The following is a 27,196-nucleotide window of genomic DNA, read 5'->3' on the forward strand; positions in this document are numbered from 1 at the left end:
CACGCATTCTGCTATATACAGTAAGTGTGAAAATTACCTGTACAAAACTAACAAAACCTCAGGTCATATGCTTGTCTGCCATCATTGCAAGAAATTCCAAAGCTCGTGCATCCGCGGTTTCGGAGAGTACATGGGGCGGGTTGTTACAGTTGAGCTCCGGGACCGAGAGAAAAGCTATGGACAAAAACAAAGGTAGTGAGTGATGCTGGAAAGATACTGATAGTAACTAGTAGATACAGTCTAGTAATACGTTACTTTGAGGGAGAACGAAAACTAACTGGGATGACCGAAATGGTTGACAACCTGTTAGGTCAGAAAGCATCGACAATATCTGAAAGCCAAGGATGGTAATTTGAGCGGAGTTAGGGCTGTGTGGTGGAACCAGAGAACTCCTACTTCTGCAACGCGTTTGAACATCGGTATTCGGTGTTCCTTTCTTAAATAAGTGCAATAACACTTGAGTAACTGATAAGTTAAAAAAATAGCTGCACCATGATTTCGGTGCACAGCTGCCATGCCACTTAAAGAGAACACGAGGGCTGAGTACCACCTTGTTCAAGCCTAGACAGCAGCAGTCGTGCGACATGGTGATAAACCACGGATCTTCTGATCAGCGCCATAACAATTGAGCTACTTCAGGCTCGATTGAAACATTTAAAAATGCTTGAATAGGTAAGGGGGCTTTCAGTCGCAGTTGCATGATTTCATTCTACAGACAACTTCCGGGGCTATATGGTATGAACTCTCCGAACCAACAACATTTTCGTTCAACCAATGATGTGACCACAACCTACTAAAACCCTTGCAGGATATATACACGTGCAACTGACGGAGATAGTTGTTATTCAGGAGAAACACCTAAAGAGCCCATTGGCTGCGAAAGAAAATCGGTAGGTTCCCTATTTGGCAGCCATAAAACCGATAGCCAAACGAACGAAGGTCAAATTACTAGAGTGTTTTCTTCGTTCAGCCAGCGCAAAGAACGCAAGAAACTTTTGAATACTCCGGAGGAGTTAACTGGAGATTCGAATCTCTAGGATATTGTCGCTTTATGTACGAGGAGCTGTAGAATCCCTGACACGTTTGGATGCCTGTTGAACAGTGTATATTTGGTGGCTGTTGTGCCAAAAATGCCGACTTAAGGGATAAAACGGCTAACTGGGCTAAGGCAGTACGGTTAAGTCATGTAATATGGGTAAAACACGTCACTTTCGGTTTGACCTAGATAGTACCGGAAGCGTGTCGAATTAGGGACCATAGAATGTAAGTCATTCAAGTCGTTTCCTCAGAACTTTCTGCGTGAGAAATTCAGTCATAGTTTCAGCTGAATAAGGATCGAACAGTCCAATACGCCGGTTGCCAGCTTTTAAAATTATGCCACAGTTGTATGCGGTTTATCAAACACAAATCACATGCGTACTTAGCGGAAGTACAACAAAAAAGCAACGCAGGTATCCAAAACTGCCTTTCAAATGACTCGGCTCTAAAAAATATGAGCCCGCCCACTATGGCCAGTTTACCGTCCATGTAAAAAGTTCATGATACATTAACGGAATCCACTTGAATCTCGAATCCTGCACAAGTACATGTTGTTAGTTTGGTCCCTCTTAACTGAAATCTCTTTTTAAGATATTCCTTGAATAGACCGACGAAACTGATCTCCTGTGGAAGGCTGTCTTCTTTGTGTGGATTGCAAACGTTGACAACCAAAACGGTTTCTGTACAGAGGTAATCCTTGCTGATGGTAGTATGACCAGAGAATTCTAATGCTAATTTTCAGCCTACACAAGAAATAATGTGACCAACAGTAGGCGACGCGAATGCGAGTAACGTGAAGTTTCTGTCTGAAGTTCTGTGCTCAATTATTGGATAGCCGAAGCATTTCAGCTGACCAATGCAGCATTCGCGAACATTTTTGGTGTTCAGTCAGTTGCTAAGCCTACCATCCGGCGTATTCGTTTGGAAACAGTAACACAAAACCGACCGACAGGTCTCTCGAGAGTACAACGTTACTTGTAAATAAATAACGGTAGACTATTGTTCGACCCCGTCACGTGTATCGAACACCAGTAGTACTGTGCTGTACGATAGTTAAATACGGGCATATGATAATACCTATTAATAAGCCGTGCTATCATTAGAAAGAGATAAGGTCACCGCCTTTCCGGATAAGTCTTGTTGTTTGGTTATGGAAGTATCCTTGAGGAGGAATTGTGATGGAGAAAACCTGTGCAACGAGTAATGCTCTCACATGGATAAAATTTCATCTAAAGTACACAAACGTTAAAAAGTCGCCATATTATGTATGTATTTCATGGACTCCTGTTAAATTGTCATTCTCAGATGTTTTTTGCGGATGTGGATGTGTGCCGTTTTGTAAAACCCGAGGATACGGTGTAGGGTACGAATGAAATGGAACGTGGAAAATTAGGACACCATTCACTCACCATTGAACTTGGCATGTAGGTCCAACGCCCCCTGCCCAAGTGCGCTTGTAGATAAGGTTTCCAAGAGACGGACATCCCAAATGTAGTCCGCATAGCTGTCCAAACAATCAAGCGGTGTGGGATTGAGCAAACCACCGCAGGCACCGCGAGCCCGATGCTTCTGGTACAGCTGCTGATGTGGATGAAGGTGAGAAGCCGGTGCATCATTTCCGTCGTTGTTCGCATTGCTCACGGGGTCCGATGCAGGTATATCCACCATACCTGCGATCAACTGTAGTCCGAATTCTATCATGCGATTGTCTGGACAAAGCTGACATAATACGACACTTTCTCCAAGGAGACCGATTGCAAGGCACGAGTGAACCATTCGAAAAATAAACTACAATGCGTAGATAAGAGATGGTGATTTACATTTAGACTGATTTGGCGTTGAAGTGTACAAGTAGTACGAGCGAAAAGACGCCCAACAGTTGACTCGGAACACTGACCTCATGGTTCGAAAGAATGTTAGAGCACACTCTCAGTGCAACAAAGACACATAATGGAAGCAAGAACAGCTCACAACCTTGTAGAGTCCGTACTATTTTAGGAGGATGAACAAAATTGGATCACTTCATTTTAGCATCTGTTTGTTACAACTCAGTCAACAGTATCCCCAAACTCTAGCTTGTTCTAAACAGTTTGCTTAAGGTTGTAATAGGGGGACTAGTAAACAAATGCTACTGATAAGATATCTTCCGGAAAAGAGCAGAATGCTGAAAAAACCACAAATTCTATGGCGGGTTAAGCTGCAGTTGAGGAGCTAGAGGTTTCCACAGCGTGGGAAGCAAACCTATCGCCCCGATACAGAAGTAACCTGAACCGTTGTTCCAAAACCGTGGTAAGGTTCGCGTTATTATCAGTGTCAGCCAAAAATCTGAATAGTTGTTATGAAGACCGATGCTCAATGACCGAGTCTGCAGTATATGTCCCAAGTTGCTGAACATTAGGTCGATATCCGAGAGAGCCTCGTCATCGACCGATACGATTACGCAGCTGCAACCCTAGACACCTGAGAAGCCAGCCTATCCTCAAAATACGATGAGTGACTTTTCGAGGCGGACTGTTTTGTGAAGAAAGAGGCCAGCAGCCCGGTTTTGCAGTGGAGGGAGGATGGCTGAAACACAATTGGTGGAATCTACGGTAGAGAGACGGAAGACGCTAACTTCAGCAAACGTCTCCCATGGCAACGTCTGTAAAACAAGGCAAGAGAAAGCTATCCCGACGATGACAGAGTTCTTCAGGTTGTCCGTGAGAATGGGTGTGACACTGGGGCATACGATTTTATTCTCAGGAAAAACAATCAGACGAACGTACGAGGATTTCGTGTTTGAATACCAAATCATGACAGCATGAAAGTAAGATCCACATCCGGAAAATTTTAATGTACTAGGAGAGCTTGGTGCGCATATTCTATGGTTGTCGGTCTACCCAGATACTACACAATCCAGCAGATCAAGTACTGATGTAAACGACATGGAAATTGCGCGATGCAGGTCTGCAGAAAAGGAATAATGAGGTAAGGAACATTTAAAAAGCCAACTTCTAATAGGGATCAAGACAGATAGAAGGAGTTATACTGACCGCGGAAGTACCTAGACTTATGCACTTCATCACATCCGGCTGTTGTGTTATCGGTAAGTATTCAAGTGGGTTGGGTTACTGGGTACGCTCACGGATGCGGGTGTGGTTGTGGGCAGATCTGGAAGGTCTGGAAGATCCAAACGAAAGAATCCCTTAACAATTTAATGCGGGTGTGGTTGTGGGCAGATCTGGAAGGTCTGGAAGATCCAAACGAAAGAATCCCTCTTGCTAACAATTTATCTTGTAGATTGAAACCTTGTTTTCTTCATTTTAGCCCTTCATTGATATCCTGTTGGACTGTCCGCTCCTTTTCATTATGGTTCCTTTGAGTCTGTATCACGAAAGGGTTCAGTTGCTTCCCGTACAACTTACTCAAGGTCATTGTCTTCTCGATTCCGGTGTGACTGACAAAACTGGTTGATACACAATTGGCGACCACAACAGAAGGTTTTCGAGTTAATTTATAGAACTGTAGGCTGGTATAAGGTGATTTGGAAACGGGTCTTTGGTTGCATAAAGTTCGTGCTGCAAAAAAGATACAGTCCTTACCTGCGAAATGGTGCACACCATAATGTGACTTGCCTGATGGGTATACCTAAGAAGTTCCCGTACTGCTGGTGCGGTCTGTCACCCTGAATGGAATCCCCTGTGACGCCTAATAGCTGTGGATAGTAGGGACACTGAAATACACGACTTCCGACCGATTTTAATGACGATCGCGTTGGTTGCTTCTATCCGGACAATCTGAGTGGATATTTGGAGGTACAACACATAAACATCGTTCAGCCATAGAACCCTTTCGGTGCCTAGCTTGCATTTCACCGCAGGGACGCACGACGGCTGGGATACTGTCAGGTTGCCCAAACCTAGACAGGAGAAGTCGAGAGGCAGAGGTCGTGTTCGAACCACGGACCTTCCGGTCAGTAAATTGGCGCTCTAACCACTGAGCCATCTCAAGGTACGGCTGCCTCAGGCTTCCTGTAGAGGGCGAACCAGGTATGTTCCTTGCCTTTTGTCCTTTCAGGCTATTAAAAATACGTTTCTTGTGACAGTGTGCCAGTGAGGCGTGTTAACCTTGATGCTGACGACTCGATCGACATGGTTCTGGTATTGTACTCGACCTGCATACACTTTAACATAGGGAGTCCACTGACTACATAGTTCACTTAACCCAGTCATATCACTTATTCGTTCAAAAGAAATCAGCCATAAATCCATTCCATAATTTCACCAGAATCTTCTGCATTCAGATACAAGAAACATTAAATAAACGTGACAGATTAACTATTTTGGTTTCAGTGGATGGAGTACAGTACGGCGAGATAATGACAGAACAGTAGATCGATGTAAGCCTCCTCCCAATCCTCACTCTTCTCGCCCAACACTCACATTTACCGCTGCTCGACATCAAACAAAACCAAAAAGAATCTTACCTCTTCATTTTTAACAAAGCCAGGAAGAGGACGTGTGAAAGACTCGGTGCTGATGGCACATATCTCTAAGTATGATGAAATTGCGGCGCGGTATTGTTTTCTGACGAATTCCAGCTCGGCCCGGAGATGCAACCAATCCATCCTGGTTGGCCAGCAAGCCAATGCACAGGAGAGCAGCTCGTATAGCACTCCGTGAACCGCATCATTTGGTAACTGAAATTCGGATTGGCAGAATCGCTGGATTGCGAACCAAATCGATATAACAAACTGGCAGCTAATGAGAGTGCGCTCTGAGATTAGAGGCCACTTAATGAGGAAATCTCAGTTGGGTCGAACTGCGTGTAACGTATTGCGTAGTAGTGAAAAATCGTTTGAAGACGTAGACAGACGCTGAACGTCCGGGTAATAGGTGAACGCTAACCATTGGGACGTTAAACTAGACTCAGGTTCCGAAAAGGTCCAAAGGATCCACTTGCTTCCTCCTTCTCCCTTGTAACTTTAAGACTTCGAGGCTCTCGACCACTTTCTGTTCCCTTTATGTAACTTCCAACTCTTCAAGACCTATGATGACAAGCACATGAGCAGGCTATCTTAGATGCATCGTGCTTTTATATTATTCAGCTTCTTACTGCCAATTCACGATGTCGTGTACATCATACCCTAGCGTAGTTAGTGATTGACGTACTTGACATCTACCATTAAGATAGATCAGCGACATGTCTACCGTATGTTCAAGCGAAAGACATTCACTAAAAAACATCCGAAGCAGTACCACTGAATTTCAATAACACACTGGCCCTGGATGGAAGTAGATCACGCGTGATCGGGGCGACATGGATTTGTGCTGCTATAACCTGACATAAGAAGTCGAAATTTTCTAGTGGGTACGCCTCGATTGAACACCACGCCAGATGTTGCCCGAAACACTGGCAAGAGAGTTTTCAGCTTCCTGACTGTCTTTTATCTTCGAGGAAAAGAGTTAGGGCTTCAAATAAACCTTGGCTGACGGAGAATGTTGCTGTAGCCTAGCCCCCAAAACGGTGGCGATTACTGTATCGGCATGCAACCCAGCAAGCGGATTATGAACACTAAACACGTTTATAACCCGTTTTTTTATATAGCAAATATCCTTACATTGTATAAAACAGTCTCACAGCCTCCGAGGGTCCGTTGAAAGTAAGACTCACGTGCGTTATCCAAAAAAGAGAATAAGCTTACTTGCGCGGTAGCTGGTGAGTCACTGGGCCATATGCTGCTAAACAAAAGTGAAGTGGCGGTTGATGAATTCACAGGAACCGCAGGTTTGTCCGGTTCTGACGGAGTCTGTAGTGAAGCGTCCCACCGGGAACGCTTTCGTCCAGCCTCCACCGGCTTGTGATTTTCTGATTTCGTCTCATTTGCCGTCACCCGAGACTCCGTAACTGACTTATAAGTTGCAACCACATCCACAGGGAGAGGTGGTTGTGGCAAACGAAATGACGGGCATATAGCATGAGTGATGTGTGCGATGCAGACAAGTAGATGATTCAGCAGATTTAAGTTCATGTTAGCGCGGGAGGACAAATCAGCTCCTTTCCACTTGCTATCTGACGTGGGTTTCGCCGACCGAGCAGAAGAGGCTAGCATTCGTGCAATCAGAATAAGGATAGGTATTCGAATCTGAGATCGCTCCATTTTGCCATCTGTTTGGAAGCCAAAATATAACACACATGGGTGATGTTCCGGTAGAGTTAAATCCAAAGACTAACGACAATGCCTGTTCCGGTAGAATCTATCATTAGCAATATAATTTTAGAAACAATGCAAGCTTAACGTAACCAAGGATGGGGAGCTACTGGCAGACGAAAGGTTCTCAAGAACACTTGACCGATCGTCAAGTTAGCCGTGCCCTTGAAAAGAATTACAGTGCGGGGGGGGGGGGGTATTGACTAGCCGTGATGGAGTGAAACTGATCGGGAGGTCCGATCAGTTGTCGCACGGAATCTTGTATTTGTGGGGAGGACTTTTAAGCATCTATTCTTTATGCCCTACACAAAAAACCGTTGATGCATAATTCTTCATGAAAAGTATAGCATGGCGGTGAAAATGTTGAACGAGATGGCATCTTACCGTAATCAACTGGAGTTATAGATCTTGAAATTTCGGAAGTATGTAACGGCAATACGGTACAGAATACATTTGTCAAGATTGTTATTAGACAGACGTTTTCCTCCGGAGAGTAACATCAGTCAACAGCATACCTGGTTGTTCACATTTTCTTAAAAAGCAACTCCGTAATTTTTTTAGGTTCAGTACCAATCCCTATGGCATGGAAATAAGACTGGCGCACTCATTTCTACCAAACCCACGTACGAAAATCTAGACGAAAGAGTATATTTCGAATTAGTCATTAAACATAACGATGCAGCAAGAGATGCTAAAGTGGGACATTAAAGCAATAAGAATCCTCCGATGCACCGGTGTTTGCCAATCAGCTAGACCGGTTTGGCAAAACGCAAAAAAAGTGCGAAAATCGAATACAAAGCAGAAAACATCTTATACGAACCCACCAAAAGCAGTAGGACCCGCAACATCTTGCGATTGTTGCTGTTGTTCAGTCAGTTCGGGGACCAAGCAACCGAACAAGACCAAGTTCCATAAGTTGTTGATGGAGGTCTTCAGAGAATGAGTTTGTGGACGGTTGGCAGGATTGGACCGAGTTGAGGGTGTCACTGTGCTGTCATTGATCCAATCAGTAGCACCTGATCGAGTAGAGTCTGAGGAACCGGGTACGTCAGCAGCACAAGCAGAATCAGTACTGCTGGAACAAGATACATTCATTGAAGACGCTGTCCGATGCAGGCGTAAGAGAGCACGAATTAATCCAAGCGGACCTGAGTAAGGTCCACGCCCGGACAACGGACCCTTAGGTAGTCCGGAACCCGATGATTTGCTGTGTTTTGCTGGAGGTAACAGAAAATAATGTTCCTGGAAGGAAGAGTGGAAACAAGCAAAAGCGTTCCAGATGCATGGGAAAAATTCAGAAGAAATCCAAGATTTATGTAAAAACAGCACACATGAAGGGTCCAAGAGTTGGTATTACCATTCCAATAAGACTTCTCGATGATAGGTACGCGCGACTGTTTTGTAGCAACCGTGAGACTAAATAAACGAGTGTTTCAGAGTAACTTCTCCTAAGTCCCATGGAGCTCTGTTGGGAAGCCGGTCCCACTACGCTTCGAACGAACAAAAATTGCTTAATCCTGAGGTGTCCAACTTCCAAACAACAGTTCATACAAAAACAATTCAATTTCTTTAAGGACAAAGAGATTTAAGAGACACATCAACAGCACACGTCACGATCAGTTCTTTTTTTTCGATTGAGAAGGTGTTGTGATATCTACCCATCTTCCGAGAAGCCAAGCAGTAACTGAATAATAATAATATGCCACTGTGAACGAAATAGGCGCGGAAAGAAAGACAGGGGCTGTGAAAAAGAGATGATTTTGGTTCGCGAACTTGACAGGAATTCGAATAACCCGCGAAAGTTTGGATTTGCGTAGAGGGTGTCTCTGTTGCTCACTCGATCTTGTTTCTCTAATGAACTCGAAGGTGACCGTAGAAGTATAACGGTAATTAAGCAGGTAAGTACCAAGAAATTGTTGAAAGGTTATAAACCGTGTTAGGTGTTAAACTTGGGTTGAGTATGCGGAATAACCTGTAAGCCTCGTCATGCCATGACACAAAAATTTACGGCGCCCCCCCGCGTGAGTTAAACGGGCACGGGAGAAGAGTACGGACAAGTAATCGAAAGTAACGGTGGGCTAGTGAAACGAGTATGAGAGAATGGGAATTGTGGGAAGCACACGATTCGTGTTCACAGCTCGTACGTGCTTGATAGCATTTCTGTCATTTCCTGGTGACATTCGGCGCATGTGTACCAGGCGATAACGAAGCATCGGTGTTGAACGCTGATGTCATGCTGTCGATGATGATGATCCCAAGTATCAAACAAAATGGTTAACCGCTGAGCAGCTATAAACAGGCCCCCTCTAATGCACGATGTTGGGTGGCAATTCGTGGAGAGATAAGTGTCTCCAGAAACGCAAGCGACCTAAGGTATGAAGTTGAAAGACCTGTAGCACTCCTATAACAACGACAAAAAAGCGGTTATTCGATCTCTTCTGGAGATAAGTGACTACTAATTTGTGGCTGACGGGGGATATTACTGTGGAAAGGCTCTTCTGAGGAGTCACTGCAGCAGAATTTGTGCTCATTGCATACACTACGAAATAGATTTGAGAAAACAACATTCGAAAAAATTAAAGACTGAACTCTGGTGGTTGGCTAGCCTCGAAAGGCGACAGAATGACGATCATCCTTGATCAGGAAGCGCCTATTTCTGTATACTAGCGTTTAATTTACGACAAAAACTGGAAAATCTCATTCGGTCAGCCAGTAACACCTAAATAAATCGGATTATATTTGCTGCCGCGTAAACACCCATTTCGTTACACTGGCTCTGGTGCCCCCCATGCACGTCTCACAACGCTCGAAAGAATCGAGAGGTCCAGAGTAATAGAATCACCACTGACTATCTGATAGTTTTTCCATAACACATCTATCCGAGACCCCAGTCCCCAAATCTCTACAAGCTAAAGAGATTCGTCTCAAGGACCGTTTAGTTAGGCAGCCATACTCGATGCTGTGCAACTGGAAAGGTAAAAGTAGTATATACTGAGATAATGTACACCAAGTGCCGAAGACGTTTGATGATTACTCCGCACAAACAGTTTATCGGTCACACGGCTGTATTGAATTGGAATGCTTCAGAGGGCACCAAAACCAACCGTTATTGTAGTATTACCAGCAAACAAAGAAAATCTTGACCGTTTGCTGAATTCGAAGCCATTGGAAAGCAATGGCTTCAGTGCTGCTAATACGAAAACTGAGTATGGTATGTCACTTGTAGACTTTTTTTTAGTTTCGACTGGGTCGGAACCACTGTTAGACTACGAAGGCAAACGCCAATCTTGGTGAAATGTGGTGCGGTCTCGGTCAGGAGCCTACAGAATACGATTGCTAGTGTGGGGCAGACAGATAATTTCACTTCACTCAGACGTGATCCACAAGACGTCACCTGATCCAAACGGATGCTCATTGCACAACCACTGTGATCACATCACATAACACCAGTACACATCCAATGAAAACCTACATGTGATGCTCGCCAAACAATGCACACAAAACACCAATCACTATTATGCACAGTGAGATCGGTTGCACGGTCCTACGGAAGCTTCGACCAATATCCAGCCGTTTGCTTATTCAAAGTATCCAATAAAGGAATTAGACAACGCCCTCAAGACACACAAGGTGCAATTTTGAATTATAGTTCACGCAGAAATAATAAATCTGTTCTAGAAAATGTTTTGATTACTTCCTTCCGACCCATCTCACTATAAATTTTTTGTTCCATCTATCTGCACTTTTTAAAGGTATCAAGACCACCACAAAGAGTAGGATCTTCAGAAAGTCGGTGAACATACATTGTTCCCCCTGTCAGTTTGAGAAATGGATAGCGATCTGGCAAACAATCTCCTGACAATCCAAATTTGAGGTCGGAACACGTGACTTCTCGCTCCTCAAAAGTCAGACTACTCTGGTGATCTCACGCTAACCACTGAAAGCCTGCGGAGAAAACTTGGACCAAAAGCCTTGGCTCAAGAACTAAATCCTTTTGCCTAAATTTGGGAGCCTTGGCGGTAACTTGGTTCATATGCGACCACTGCATACATAAACAAAGTTACTTTCAGGCCACGTCGGACTTTCCATTTTCAAAGGTGAAGCGGATACACAACCGTGCGGCTGAATTATTTGGGTAAGTTAGAATGGGTTGCATCTTTGAAGCATGTGCACCAAAGACGGCGGTATCATCTGTGAGCGAACGTCCCATGGACATTTCGAATCCCCAGGGTTTCAGAGGCAGGCGGACAAATTTCAATTAACGCATGAGTAACAAATTCGAAAAAAACAAGCGAGAAAGGGAAGTCTTGTCTTACACCACTGGATATGATTAGCCCAGGCGAACGCTTCCCGTGTGTTCTTAAACGCCCACAGGAATTCGCATTAACAGCCCTCACAAGGGATAAAAAGTCGAGAGACCCTTGAAGGCCAGACACCACCAAACTTTCTAACGATCGACAGACTGAAAGTAGCTTTCAGGTTTACAAAGTGGGACGTTAAAACGAGTGGCGCCGTCGAAGAGCACGTCTCAAGGTAACGATATGGAAGATTCATCCTCAGCCAGGGTGGAACTCATCTGAATTCTCACAAATCTGTCTCTCCCGATAATCGACAAACCAGTGTGAAATAATGCTAGAGAGCGCCTCGAATGTCACAGCCAGCAGAATGATGGCACGATGACTCCTCTATGACGTTCCTGCGCCCCTTTTTAAGAGTTGGATGACGGTCGAGGTGCTACATTCCACTGGCACTCTGTCTTAATTCTAAATCTTCTGCCGTATGATCGTTAGGCTGCTGACCAGGACCCGACCACCTTTCTTTAAGAATATGGGGTGCAGACTATCAGGATCAGGCACCTGGTCGCGACGAATTGATATCACACGCTGGATTTCTGTCGTTGACGGCCGGCTGCTGCCGAGTTCCATTCAGGCTCCCTAGGTTTTGTTGAAAAACACCAGCTGAACCGTTCTTCGAAGTTAGCGAAATACACTCATTCGCAAACTAATTTGGTTTTTGGAGAGACCCACCTGGAACCCAGCTGAATCTCTCGGTTTCGATGCTTCCAGGCAACTGAATGTGCTGAACCAGGCCGCCTCATGTTTCAGTCGCTACGATATTCGATATATCGCGATAAATATTTTTTTCGAAGTGTTGTTCTTTTCTTCGAAGTGTTCGGCCCATCGCTCAAAACGACTGTGAATGAATTGCCGTTCCTTTAAGTTATTGATTCAGATCATGCTGTTAGTCAGCGTGAGTATTGATTAAATTTCCCCAGGAAACCCAATAAATAAACTCCTCGACTATTAGCAGAGGGATTTTGTGAGCCATACCAAAGCTTACCAAGCAATACTCTACAAGCCTTCTCGAAATACGACGACAGCTATTGAAACCAGACATACACGACCACTCTACTAGAGTCATTTCGGATCTCAGAATGGATCCGGCCACTCCTTGACAGGGGAAGATGCATTTACTAGGACTAAGAGAATGATTCAGGTGGACAGTTAAGCTCCAACTTAAAAGAAACTGTGCATGACCAGAGAAGCGTGCTGGGATCAGGAACCACAGCACACCAGTGCAGTCGGGAATGCGCAGAAGCAGTTCCAGCTACTTTGTGAAACTGAACCCTGGAGACCGCCTGGTACTGAGTTAATCAAAGATATTGTGGACAACCGAATGTATTATAAGAGCCACCGCTTAAACTACTGTGCAGAACATTCCTAACAACAGTTTAGTGGACCTTTCACGCCTGTAACTGTCATTACTTTGGACCGTCGTTGGTCAGGCTAGATCCTCCCCTAGGTTACCTTTCTGCGTTGCAAGGTCACCAGACTGCTGGGCTAAATGAGATTCCAACATCACCATTTGGAGATGATGGCGACTCGCTCATTGCTTCTTCATCCAAAAGGGTGTCCGAAGCAATTACCCTAACCATGAGGTATGCGCCTCACTTCTGCAGTAACGCAGAAGTTGGCAGTGCGACACCCACATCCAAGAGCATCAATTGGAACTGAGTCGGGACTGAGTTGATTACATATTCATATTACGTCAAATGTTTGAGCAACGTCATGCATACCGACGACAACAATCCTTTCTTCTTCGACTTCAACCAGGTTTCAAATATATGGATGTGATAACTACTCCTACATACACTTAGACAGAGAGCAGTGCTCTTAAAATTTGTACGAGTTTGTAAGAAAGTGTTGAAAAGTTTACCCACAACTAGTGGCGCTCGTCAGGAAGAGTCCGCATCTTCCGTTTCGATCAGTGTTATCCTTGATATGAACTTGGAATGTATACCGTTGAGAGTGGCACTTCCAGCGTCAACCAACTGAAAATGTCACCTCGATTGTTGATATAACGTTTGTAGCCAAACTGTTCAGCCCTGCACAAACCAACGGTTAACTGCGTACCTGAAAATCCTCAGTTTTGACCATCATTGGCTACCTTTTTCAAAAAATAACAAAATCTGGTTATGGTGGCTTCGGCTCCATTAACAAGATAAGCCTTAGTGGTTGGGACGTTGGACTGATTCAACTTAAAAGCAAGCTGACTGACCATTTAAGTTGAGTCGACAATTTGTAGTAAGCAGCCTTTTCCATGTCCGCCGTACTCAGTTCGGAAAGGAAGTAATCAGGGATTTGACTGGTTCATTGAAAGTCGATTTGACTTACCATTTTGTTCACATACGTTGCTGACATAAAATTTTTCCTATTAATGTATAAGAAAGGATAGCCCCTTTTTCACCCTAGCGATCTTGTTACGGGAACCTGCTTACGAATAACCGGGTTTCCATTAAACCCTTGAAGCAACCAGGTTATCCTGGGAGCACTTACAGCGCTCCCGTGCGCAGAAATCATTTGAATGTAACAAAATAGCCTGTCACAAAGGGCGCATGAAGTGATATGTTATGGACCATCGCAAAACACAGGAAAAAAGAAATAACAATTGAATCCAGTCATAGATATGACTAAGCTTCCAAAGGCTTAAACAGCTGCGGTCTGAGCAAATAACAGCGTGGGTATCACTCCCACACAGCCACAAGTAAATTTCATGACACTGCCAGGATGTCCAAGAACTATGAAATTCAAGATTGACCACTACTTACATGATTCATTAATAGAAAACAGGCAGCGGAGATAACTAAAGGAGGAGAGACGGCGAACAGAGTAGTGGCAGACATCTTATTCTCCAATTCTGCGGCATTTTGGTGTAAACCGGCTGCATGGTATAGACAAACTTTGGCTCTGCGAGATAGATCACTCCAATGATAACGCCTTATTGACTGATTTTGACTGGATGCGTTCCCCTCCTGTACGTCTCGGTTAGGAACGGAGGTCGTATGAGCTGGTGCTAAAAATACTTCCTGTGTGAAGAAAACGAGAACGAAATAAAGGGTTTTGTTTATACTGCAAGTTAATGTCAACAGGGAAGTCTGGATATACGACTAACTGATCTATTGGGAGAGGAGTGAAAGGCGGCAAACATAACGTGTATGGATGCTACAGTCAATCAATTTAAGTTCATCCGCTGTTAACCTATTGACAAACTAGACATTATCCATATATTACTTTCGGAGATTACAGGAGGTCAAAAAGATGGTCGGTCGGGCGTCACTGCTGTAAGCCCGAAGCTCAAGGCTCGTCCGAATCGCTTTACAAGAGAGGCAGGTTGTACCAAACCCAAAAGGACAAAAACGTGAGCTCTTACACACAGTCGGGGAAACATAGGCCGAAGCATCAACGGACTACAGAAAACGTGCAAAATGGCAACCAGCAGATCAATTCTACTTGTGAGTACTAATGAGTGTGCGCCGATCCGCCGCTTGCCGGTAAAATTACTATACCTGTAGAGCAACTTAAAACCAAAAATATTCGAGCGAAGTAGTTCGTACAAAGAGAGTCATGTCTAACGGTAGTTGCATAAAAACCATGCATCTTCGCCTTGATAATAGCAACTGCTGCGGGTTCGGTTACATTAGAAGCATGATTAACTATTGCTCACCAGTAGTTCACTGAGAAAAAGCTCGTGTTGAACTGCAGCACGTAGCCATTGGAATGCGTCGGTGAGGCGGCCCAGATGACACGGAGTGCAATAGACAGCTGTGAGACTGGCAAGTCCATTCATAGCAGCCAGCAGCAAGGAACGAGCATGCGCCAACTCGGTCGTCGTTTGCAACTGCAGAGCAACTGAAGCCATGGCAAGCTGAACCATAGCAACCAATAAGGTGGCTACATGTGGTTCATGTGTCAATAAGATGTCAATGACATTCTCGTCCTGCATGACAGATAGTAAAATAAACAGCTCAACCGCCGTACCAAACTCCGTAAAACCGAAACTGTAAACACCTTTCAGATGAAATCTTAGGGATGAATCTCGAATTTTCAAAGTATAACCAACACGTGGTGTGGTCCAATATTCAACACGCTAGAGCTTCCGAATACCAATGTTTATCCAAACCGTGCCAATGGACACTTAGGGACCGTTGAGCGCGAGCTATTTTCTCTGAAACGCATACAAGGCGTAAGAAGACATCTTTACCTAACGAAAGAATCATAAAATGGCATTGTCCTTTCCACACTACCGAGCTGATGCCTACTAGCCAGTGAGAAGCTAAGTTGCGAAAATCAATCGACTGGTAGTTCGCGCGACCTACATGGACAGAAGGCATTGCTGCAAGTTGATGTCTTTCACTTGGATAAGAACGGAGGGCTACTGACGTCGCCTAACCAAGGGTTAAGTACTTTCACTAACACTGAGCTGTTCACAAACGTAATAACCATGTAGGTTAATGGCATCTTGACAACACAACCATAAGCGGTATAGATGTGGGCGACGGTGACTGTGACCACCCATTTCATACGTCAACGGAAATTGAATAGATTTACAAGACTGTATGCACATCTTATGTTCTCACCTAAGAAACCCAATATAGCTGCCAAATCTGGGTATCAAAACTTCTTCAAACGCCAGTAGTTCATCGTGAGTTCTTCCGGTCAAATTCAGGTCTTATTTCGTCCGGTTCGCAGCGGGTTTATAAATAGTCCACACGATCCCAGATGGGGTCCAGCTTACGAACTTGCGGTCACTCGTACTCCGAGAGTGGATACCAATTAACCGGATAAGGCTGATACTCAAGGTTCTGTCTCCGATGTTTGTTAAGCATCGTTACCAGAAGTACAACTGCTTGTTACTCAAGGCCCAGTACATAAACCGATGAAGAAACAAAAAATAATCGCTCAGCCCTGACAGCATTTCGGTGCATAGCTGCTATACTGCCGGAAAGAGCACAGAGCATGAGATACTGAGAAGTTTGCGAAGCCTAAATAGGAGCAGTCGAGATACAGGAGCTGGATTCGAACCACGGACTATCCAGTAAGTATGTTCGTATCCTCACACCTGAGCCACCCCAAGCACTCCTGAATCAGAGAGTGTCGCATTTTCCGAAGTCCACACCAAAATAAAACCAATTCATCATCATCATCACCATAGACGGCATGACATCAGTGTCCAACACCGATGCTTCACTGCCATAAAACCATGATTTGAAGCGAATTCACCACTGAAGACGGTTCTGCGACATGCGGACTGCACGACCAAACTGGTATAACCTATAGACTAGCTACTCTATTTGGAAGAATTCATTTTTCAGAAGGCCATTTGCATTTCTAAATGATCGAAATCAAATAGAGAGAGAGTGGGAGGTAGCACTAGCGTCCTTGTACTTGATATTCGTGGATGAAGGTCTGGGAGCATTTTCAAGGTAGAGGTTTCAGGAAGAGACAAAAGTTTCAAATAACATGCCAATAAAAACTGAAGAGTATGATAGGCGACGATCCTGTATTAACCACTGGACGTGACGAAAGCTCACTATAGACCCATATCAACTCGCAGAAGTGGTGGTCCTCATAAGAGAAAAGATATCGTCGATTATGCTCTACAAAGTAAACAGTAGCCTCCAGACCAACGGAAATGACAAATGGAAGCCGCCTGAAGGAGTGGCACTGCTAAATGAACTTCCTCAAAGTGAAGGTATGTTTATGACATCCTGAGCTACAGCGAAGCCCCGTTTTGTTCTCGAGAACTCGCCTTTCACGGTAGTCTGTACTACGACGCACTGATGTCACCCTGATTGCTGAGGAAACTTTAGAACAAAACTGTAAGGTTCACAGAGAAAGCCATTAACAATCGAAACCCATTGTTTGAAACAGGTTGGAGATATTTTAATAACCTCGGGTGGACATACCCACACATCACTCGTCTAGAGTGAGGAATGGGGAGACCATTAGAATACGATAGGTCCATCAAGGCTGGTGTTTGCCCAAGGGAAAAAACTATGATATTGCGGTTGTCCAGTTTACGAATCCTCCCTCCTCGAATTAAGCGAAGCTTCTTTTTATTCTCAGAAATTTATCCAGTGATAGAGATGGGGTACTACATTGCGAAGCCACCTCGAAAGAAAGACCATCTGAAACTCCATTGCACCGTCGCAGTAGTATAGTAATCGTTCAGCTGTAGTGTCTAGGTGCCGTCTCACGTGAAGGAAGCACGAGGGATGAGGTACTACCAGATTGCTCAAGCTTGGACAGGGGCAATCGAGATGCCGGGGTCGGGTCTGAACAACGGACCTTCCGGTCAGTAGGTTCGCGCTTCAACCACTGAGGCTTCTCGGGAGAAAAAGTATGGTTGATAGTTGTGAAGGTAAGGAGAACACCAATGGCCCTCTCTGTTTCATAAGAATGATGATCGTGAATTTGAACTTGTCGGGACCGACAAAAACATGTCAGCACATCAGACTGATCTTTGTCGTGAGGTTATCCCGTTTATTCGCGGAAATCTGTAGAACAGACAATTCCTAATTTTAAAAAAAAAGCTTTGCTTTTTTTGTCGAGGAGGTTCACTGCATCTCTGCGGTTGGATCTGGATAGCAGGCGACACAAGAAATATAGTTATTCAACGATGGTAAATGCGCAGGCCAGGAAGGGGTACACCTTAGGATGTAACCCCAGCCAAATGTCCATTGGCAATTTTCCGAGGTAAATAGGTCGCGAAAAGACAGTGGGGTGCACGCCTTTCGGGAACGAGAGTACAAAGCAAACAAGGTCACTTACTGCACCTTTGAGATGGTGCTCAGTATTGGTCAATTATGTTGAAATCTGATTTATTCTACCAATCAGGTAACAGTTGAAGATATAGAACTTACCAATATTCCGGTGAAAGAAGGGCCGGAAAACAGTTCCAAACCAATCAGCTGCCGAAGTGCTGGTAGCCAAGCAGCGTTGAGTTCCAAAATAGCCCAAGCGGGCATTGATTTTAGGAGTCGCCGTACATTTGTGTTAACATCGTTTGGCGAGTAACTAGCTAGAAGCATACTGACTTCAAAGGAACTATGCATGCTGGGTGTGGAATCGCAAAATATGTCCCGTTCCCGGTCAGAAGATATCCGGTTAGTAGCAGAGGGTGGGTTGGTAAAGGCTGAAGTATTCGGATTACGCATATCAACGTCTAGCGTGGATTTGAAATGACTGTCAGGAGGATCATTGCTTGTCCATTTGCCGTCTCGCCTCTCGCCGGGTTCAGATGATCCCGAAGGGCGACATTCCAACGCTCGGGCCAGACCATTCAGCCCCCAGAGATTTGTATCGACACCCAATCGTCGGACTGAATCTTTCGTGGAGTCGTCGAACATGAAGGAGGGACTTCGCGCTAGGGACTGTACGAATTCTCGGCAGTCAGTTGGTAAAAGGGTGAACTTGGTGGGAAAAAGATGGGAGCCATGAAAGTCTATTTATGTAGCAAATCCATAGAAATAACGGTTTTATAGGTCTCTCCGGAGTAAAGCTTCCCTCACTAAAAAGGCCACTTGAAGACATCAAACAAACGTTAACTAATCTGACTGATACTTTTCTATAGAAATCACCATATTTCTGGTCACCCTCAGAATGGCGAGAGTGTACTTATTACCGGGTTGATCACTTGGTGTTGCTGGCCCAGCTGGAGGCTAAGAAAACTGATCACCGCTAAGAAAATGTAACTAGGAGAGAACTAAGTATACCAAGATCAACAAGACAGTGCAAGAATTAGGGCGACGCATTATTATCAAGTAAAACGAAGGTAGTTGCAGACAGGTATTCAAACTTTGTACCATGTTCAGCGATTCACAATGTGCATGTAGTGTGTCAGATCGTTAAGCTGTTGAATGACCTTGCTTCAAAAGCCAACCCAGATACGTGTGAATACAATAGTTGCTTGTTTTCACCAGCCAGCAAGCTTAAGTGGCCGGTGAAAGGATACCAGCCGACGGTCCTGGAACAATTCAGTATGATGGGTGGTTGCATTTAGCAAGTTTACCGTATAGGGTTAGTGAATATATTTATATACATATATATCGGCCATCCAGTATCGGCTTCTTCCCTTCTAAGTTCCGTCAGATAGACGAAGTTCCCACGCTTCCATCAATCTCATTCCATACTTGGACACCGAATTGGAAGTAGTTGGAGCTAAACATTCATTTGCTAATTAAGGTGCTGTTGTTGATAAACCCGACTGGATCGCTCGATTATGCTATTCACCAGCTGAATATGGTGCACAAAAGCGGCCTCAGTTTCAGTTGGAGCGATATTCAATACATCGAAGTGGCACCCGTGACATGACATTATGTAGCACTTGGTTAAAACAGATCGGCAGCCTATTGCCTATTTTATACTTTTTGGAACTAACAGACAGGCGTACTCCCGAAGAAAACCATACACTGGATATTTAAGCGACTATCATTGCTTAAAAGTGCGACTTTAATACATGAGCACATCAGCTACCAAACGGACGTTTTCATTATCTCGACTCGCTCAACATTCTCACAGAAACAAAACTTTGGTAGCTATGGGTTTTTCTTTGCTCTTTAGTTAGGGTACCACAAACTGCTTTTGCTTGAAACACGGTTAAAGGAAAATACTGTTGGATAACTATGGATAATAACACTTGTGGAAATACGTCTATTCCACACTGTTTGTCCACATTAAGGTACGTTGCCATTCAAACTGACAGAACGGTTCCTGAGGTGCCAAAGTAAATACATTTCGGTGACTGGACTGTGCAGCAGTCGATGCACGCTTCCTCAATGAGGAAGCATCCTCAGTGAGGATGCTTAAAAATCATCGTAAAATTATCCTTCCTAGAAACGTTAGCTAGAACCACAATCCGTCTCCACAAACGTTTCATTACCGCTCTGTGGGTGAGGCATACATCACATGGAAAATGAAAACAAAAAACAAGGCTTACACAGACTCAGTGCACTGCGAAAGAATCTCTCTGCAGTGCGCGTGGAGAGAAAGTAGAATTCTGGTTACCTCGCGACGGAGGTTACTTCCATCGTATAGCGAGAAAAAAGATGAGTTTCCTAACAGCAAATGCGGTAACTGAAAGGAGTGATGGCACGATGAAAATCGGCTAAGAAGGCAAAACCATACACAATAACGCAATAACGCGACACTCACTAGACAATGTGAAACCAGCGCAGTTAAGAAACCAGTGAAATTGGATTGCATTGTGGATAGAGCAGATTCACGTGCCTGCGTTGTCAAGCCGCCACCTAGCCAGTTAATTCCTTGCTGGACCAAGTAGGTGATGAACTGATATACAAATTCGCACTGACGCCTAGCCCAGGAGGTAGATCTGTTTATAGCAACCCGCAAGAAGCAGGCCAGACAATCTAACAAAAAGTCACGTCCCAATTGAGGGTCGATTTGAGGAAGCGAGTGCCCGTCATTGTGACCGTTCGATAGCGAAGACGTTGTAGGTGTCGTAAATAGGAGAATCGCAAGTTGAGCGGGAGCGGTGAAAAAGCCGGACACTAGACGCTCAACAGTGTTGCATACAAGAACCTGAAAAAGGATGCATTCTGAGGTTATGAAACGCAAAAGACGGAACATTCCGTCAGAAACAACCAAAGCTATTATCGATGCACGCAGGTGTTGTCACTGTGCAGAGCGACGTTTAAATAGGATTCGAGTGTGAATATAACTGCAGTCACCTCATGGTAGAAGCTATGGACACACTCCAAGCGATGCTGTTTCAGTATGTTTTGAGCTACAGATAACTCAGTGGTTTAGTCACGAACTTACTGACCGGAAGGTCTGTGACTCGGACCCGACCTTTGCCATCGACTGCTCCTGTCAAAAGCTTGGGAAACCTGATGGTATCACAGCACTCGTGTATGGCACAGCAGCTATGCACCGAAGGGGTGCTACAGATAAGCGATGAACGTTATATTAGAGGCAGAACACACGTGGAACGACCTGAAGAGCGAGGGAGCTTTCAGTTCAACAATGAATAGAGTAAACGTATGATGTATCTTGGGATGCAATAACATGAGGTCTTTTATGGCGTATAAAACCAAGGAAGAATATCCAAACGTAATAATAATGAAATCGACGGGGAGTGGGATAAGGGTTACGAGCAACTGATCGGTTACAAGAGTGATGCTGGTTGGGTAGTTTCACCGATTTGGTAGCCGTGACAATTACCGCTATCCCAGAAAACGAATACCTACATCGTTACCCGCTCATCCATCATTCAACCTCTGGAACTTTCAAAATGCAACAGTGGGTGAAGTAATCAGTCACCCGAAGTCATTCAGTTTAGTTCCAGTTTTTCGTCTAACTACCGGTTTTCATGACTACGCTGGTACAAGACGCTGAATTTTAGCTCACCAAAGAGAGAGAAAGAATTATTATGGACGATAGCCACGCACTTGGAACAGTAATCGAATTAGTCTATTGGCGTCCAATCTGCCTTACTTGGGCCGACTCGATTTCTCCAAATTGTCAATGCTGGTAACCATTGGTGTCCCGCCTAAATGTTCGGATTGAGAGAAGCAGCCGTTGCGAACGCGGCGGATTTAACCAGTCGACGTCTCCACCCTGCAAATTGCTCAGCATAATAGACAGTATGCTCCAAAGAAGCGTATGCAGTGGTTCAGGCGCAGTGACCAGGCTTGACAACCAAAAAGCAGCGCTATACTCAATAAATCGTTGTATACGCTACCCGTATTGAATAAGTCATTATTCTCGCTGCCGAAGTTGATTAGGTCACATGGAAATAGAACGTGCTACAGCGACACTAACGAACGCGTCTGGCAACATAAGTACACAGATAAACCAAATTATTGGCCATTTCTAGTGCCAAGGGGTTATGATAAGAAATTTAATGCCACATCCAACAAACCCGGTACTCAACGGTTTGAAGGCACCGTGAGCTAACTGTGTTTTGTATCTGAATGGACTCTAAATTAAAAAGTGCGATTTTGTCGTTACGCTTGACACCCTCGGGGCCTTTCCGTGAAATACATTCAAGGTCACGCACATGTTATTCTGACTATCAAGTTTGACAAGGAATATGCCGAAATGAGACCTTAATAAACACTATCTTGCCTACGTAGGTACATCCACTCAAAATACTCTCGCACCTATGACTGTTAAAATCCAGCAAATGAAAGTAATTCGTAGAGCTGATTCGCATAATTGGACCAGAGATATTGCCACAAATCCATGTGATTGATAGGGTCAAATGCTAATTCTAGGTCTGAGGAGGCGATGTTGCACGCCATCAAATTATTGTGTCTGAACTCCATAGACCCGCAGCTGATCTGCAACGACACTCCTCTAAGATCCGTTAAGGCTGAAATAACTAAGCACCTTTTTATAGTGAGATAACTGTCATAATGCCGCCTCTAAAACAAGGCTGTAATGTAAAGAAACTCAGGGGTAAACCGCAAAGCCGACAGTATCACCCGTCGTGATCCATCGGATGCCAACTAACCTTGGTGAATAATTGTTGGCACGATTCAAACTTCCCCGCTTCGTCAGTAACCAGCGTCCTCTCCAATTTTGGTAGCTTTGTCGGGCGAAGTGTACTGGGCACTGGGCGGCTCGACCAGGAGACCGTGTATAAAGAACATAATTGTGCCAGTCGCTCCCTTAAGCTTTGGTCGATCGGCACGATCAGCTGTTTTGACCCTTTGTCTTCTGAATGCACATCCTCCATCAGAACTTGCACAAGGTGGTCTTCAACAGAAATATCTTCCGGTGTAATTAGCTTCAGGTAGCTAGATTCCACCAATCCAGAACGACTAAGCGATTCTCGCCAAAATGATTCACCTGTTTCCTTTTGCTCTAAGACACTGCTTTCAAATCGGACACAAAATGATTGAACAAAGTGGGATGGGTATGCACCAGCAGCTAATGCAACGGGGAGAGGACGGTCAACTTTTGTAGACTGACAAGCTTTGAGGTATACTTCCAGTAAACTCGGTGTCACACCCACTTCCTCCGTATAGGTAAGCTGCGCGGGAAAAAAATGAGATTTAAGAAGTTGAACAAATACTTTTGCCATACGAACCGAAACCACGGCTGATCCCGTCAGGACCTCAGCAGCCAAATGTAAAACAATCAATAAATCAATTCGACCGAAGTAACATGAGCATGCAGATGTCAGAGTGGTCGAATTCAGTGGTCGATCATGTTGTCCTTATGATCGTCAAAATTACTTGACTGTTGTTTCTTTGTTCACCTACTGGTACCACTGAAAGAACAATGATGGGCGACCCATTGGTCACGAAAAACATTTCACCAGTATGTAGTTCAATAAACAACGCTTAAAAGCAAAAATCCATTGTTGGTGCGCTGAAAACACTGGCAATTTAGCCACTGAAAAGTTCACCGGAGTTAAATTTCGATGAGTCCGTCGTGAAAGTCAAAAAGACGGGAAACAGTTTCACCAGCAATTGCAACAGCCGATCACTTCAGCAGAAGACAAAGGCGGCTATTGTCATACGAGGCCAAAGGTAACACTTTTGCTGATGCTTAATGTTTAGACATCCAAAATTAACCCACAGTCTGGCGATGTGATTATACTCAACAGATATGAGACAAAACTACGTAAATTCTTCCACATATGAATAGGGAAATAATCGGTATTTTGACAGAGTCATCCACTCCGGAGTCGCACACACCGCTACGGACGCAATCAGTTCACATGAACGTGACGGTTGTTCATGACATTCAAAGGTGATAGACTGGGCACAAAATTGACCGTAAGTACTGCATTTACTTATGACTTAGAGATACAGGTCATGTAGTCAGAAAGCCGGAAAAACCACCAGGGCTTTCATCAGCCCAGGCCTCAATGGACAGCTTAGTCAAGATTCATAACATCACTTATATGAAGAATTTCTTCAAAATGAGGAAAGTTTGCTCCCTCGATTCACACATCTCATCATTTGAAAACGCTTGCAACCAGTCGAGAAGTTAACGTTTCGGAAAAGTCCACCAACTGTTTTCCAGACTTTTCACAACCAAATTTCACTATTCTATTTGCATAAACTGAGACGTCGAAAGTGGCATAAAACATATAAGAAGAGTAGAAGCAGACATTTAACTCTTCGGAATTTAAGTGGATAACTTTCCGAAGCAAGCAAAGCCGGAGCTTTTTCCTAGCGCGGATAAAACGTTTTTATCACTTGCGTGTTGTTGTATGAAGCTACCCCATGGGGGTCCTGTGGTACCAAATAATAATAGGCTATACATGGTTGTTTGACGCTTTTAAGAAGTGGACACCTTTGTTCCAGCTGCCCAGGTACGCACATTGTGATCGGAAGTAAGTCACCAGCAGTTTTTTTAGCCTTTGGTACCAATCACTTGATCCACTTGACTGTTCCATGGCATCAAGAAGATGATAGCCACCTGAAGGCTCCCAACAGAACGCAGCCACCGGTCCTAAGGAGCTAGGCATCGAGTAATAACAGCAAAGTAATAATTCAGTGCCACAAGCTAATCCAAGAATCGGTCAAAAAGGAAAATACTGCTAGCGACGAGTGTGCTGATAAGTCTGTGGGCGTGAGAAGGAAGTTCAGTGGGTATATGGAAGATGAAGAATGGCCTTTATACTTCTTTTACTGGCAGCAAAGAGCAGCATAAACGGATGTGCGACGCTCTAAATGCATTGCAAAGTCTAAGAAATAGGATTACCGCAGCTGTTTTCAACTGACTTGGAACCCAACAGACCACACATACTAGTGTTACATTACTCAGTCTGTTCTGTGGGAGGTAGCACATTTACGGGAATCATACTTGATCTTGATTACACACAACCAAGGGTAGATCACCCATAAAATCTGACAAAACTGACGAATCAAATACATGTTAACCAGGAACCGAAAGCCACACACTTGGAAATAAGAGATAGTATTTGTAGACAAGGAGCATTTCAAGTCCCTGATGGAGTAGATTGGGGGCCCTCTCAGTTGAGATACACTGGACAACCATTGGGCAAGGCGTGAGTTAAAACGAGGGAACGATGTCGTAAACCTAAAAGATCGTGTCTATTGGCTCTTTATACTAACAGTTATTGAATATGGAACCCTAACTGTCCTATGGCAACCACTCTTCGGTACCCCTCTAGGAAAGTATCTCTCTGAACGAAAAGATACAATGAAGTTTGAATACCAAATTCCAGACTGCATCCAGTACTTATGATAAAAAATTCAGCTTGAGGTAAGATGTTACACGAACTGAATCAGAGGCCTCAAAAACCCTTAATGGTCAGTCTCACCCATGAAGGGTACTGAAACGGATAACACATCTATACGTCAATAAAATTTAGATAGAAGTTGTCCTGTTCTTACGCACCCAAGCAAGAATTTTTACGTTGCCACAATTTGCACTTAGTGACCATATAAACTGACAAAATGAATTGGACCAAGGTTTATACCACTTGCGCATTTCTGCACAATGATACAGAACAAAATAGGAGTGCCGTTGTGAAAGACAGCAAAGAATGCATACCTGCGCCTTGAGCATGGTTGATAGTGCTACACCGAATTTCTCTTCAGCTTCCTCGAAATGTTGCTTCTGGAATGCGTAACGGCCCAAAACAAAGTTCAACGAGCAGGAAATAAACTCGGTCGATAATACCTCTGCATCTCGAATTGAAATGTTTGAGTTCACTTGATCACTTTCGTGTTTGGTTGCATCGTCCACATCCATGTAGGCTGGGGCCCCCAGTGCTGGAGGTAAGCCCGGACCAACCAAAGGAAAAGCCGATGAATGGGGTCGAGCGAATTTCAGCAAATCCAGTTGACTGAGAACCTGACTTAGCTGTGATACGGATTCCTCTGATCGTCCTAGTATAACTCCAACTTCAACACGGTTGTCGGTGAAGAAAGCAAGGTCGGGTATTTCAGTCAAACCAGCCACAATTGGTGTGAGATTTCTGAATGGCTGGGGAAGCATGCTTGATATCAGCGACACCTAGATGGCAAACTGCGATTATTATGCATGATAACGAACCTGAAGACACCAGATATGATACGAAACCAAGGCATAAATTGTAGTCGGGTGGAGTTTGTTCCATGTGAAGCGAGCGTACGGATTCACAACGAAGATATTCTCTTTATCTTCTGCATGGTCGAACAAAGGTTGAAGTACGGGGGAATTCTTAGCTGTCGTAGTGACCAGGATTCGGTACAACCGAGCGAGAAGACGGACTGGGATTTCATAGGTTACACTGAACAAATTCAGATTAAACTTTAATCCGGCGGCGATCTGCATGGACAGCGCATTCAGTATCTTTGATTTTCTATAGGGTGTATTGGGTTCGCCATCGGTACCGAACAGCAGAGTACTGCTATGCGGCCTATCTGGTCCGCCATCAGTTTCACACAGTCCATCACTTCGGGTGCAGCCAGAAATACGCCGGTCCGCGACTTCAGCTTGTGACAACAACTGCTTCAAAAGAGAGAGCTGTTGAGCAACCGATAATGACTTCACATCCACCAGTAGTTGCGTTGGTCGCACCAAATAGTATAGCCAGTTCTTATCGGAATCAGACACATGAGACTCCATGCACTAAAAACGATGCAAGTACGGTTGGTAGTTGTATGATTAACGAAAAACAGAACGTATTTGCAGCGTG

General features: G+C 44.3%; 1 protein-coding gene across 1 annotated transcript; it reads right to left on the bottom strand.

The window, feature by feature from the left end:
• On the bottom strand, positions 1-26,534 carry T265_00217 (hypothetical protein; the record flags this gene model as incomplete). Its single annotated transcript, XM_009163925.1, has 11 exons — positions 1-174; positions 2,448-2,826; positions 5,504-5,716; positions 6,722-7,185; positions 8,053-8,470; positions 14,337-14,594; positions 15,233-15,505; positions 18,432-18,980; positions 20,722-21,108; positions 23,045-23,566; positions 26,068-26,534. 11 exons carry the CDS (start codon positions 26,512-26,514, stop codon positions 59-61), a joined length of 4,026 nt encoding a protein of 1,341 aa, XP_009162189.1.
• Positions 26,535-27,196: the final 662 nt, after the last annotated feature.

The sequence above is a fragment of the Opisthorchis viverrini genome (assembly GCF_000715545.1).
Source record: "Opisthorchis viverrini unplaced genomic scaffold opera_v5_2, whole genome shotgun sequence".
Taxonomy (NCBI): Eukaryota; Metazoa; Platyhelminthes; class Trematoda; order Opisthorchiida; family Opisthorchiidae; genus Opisthorchis; species Opisthorchis viverrini.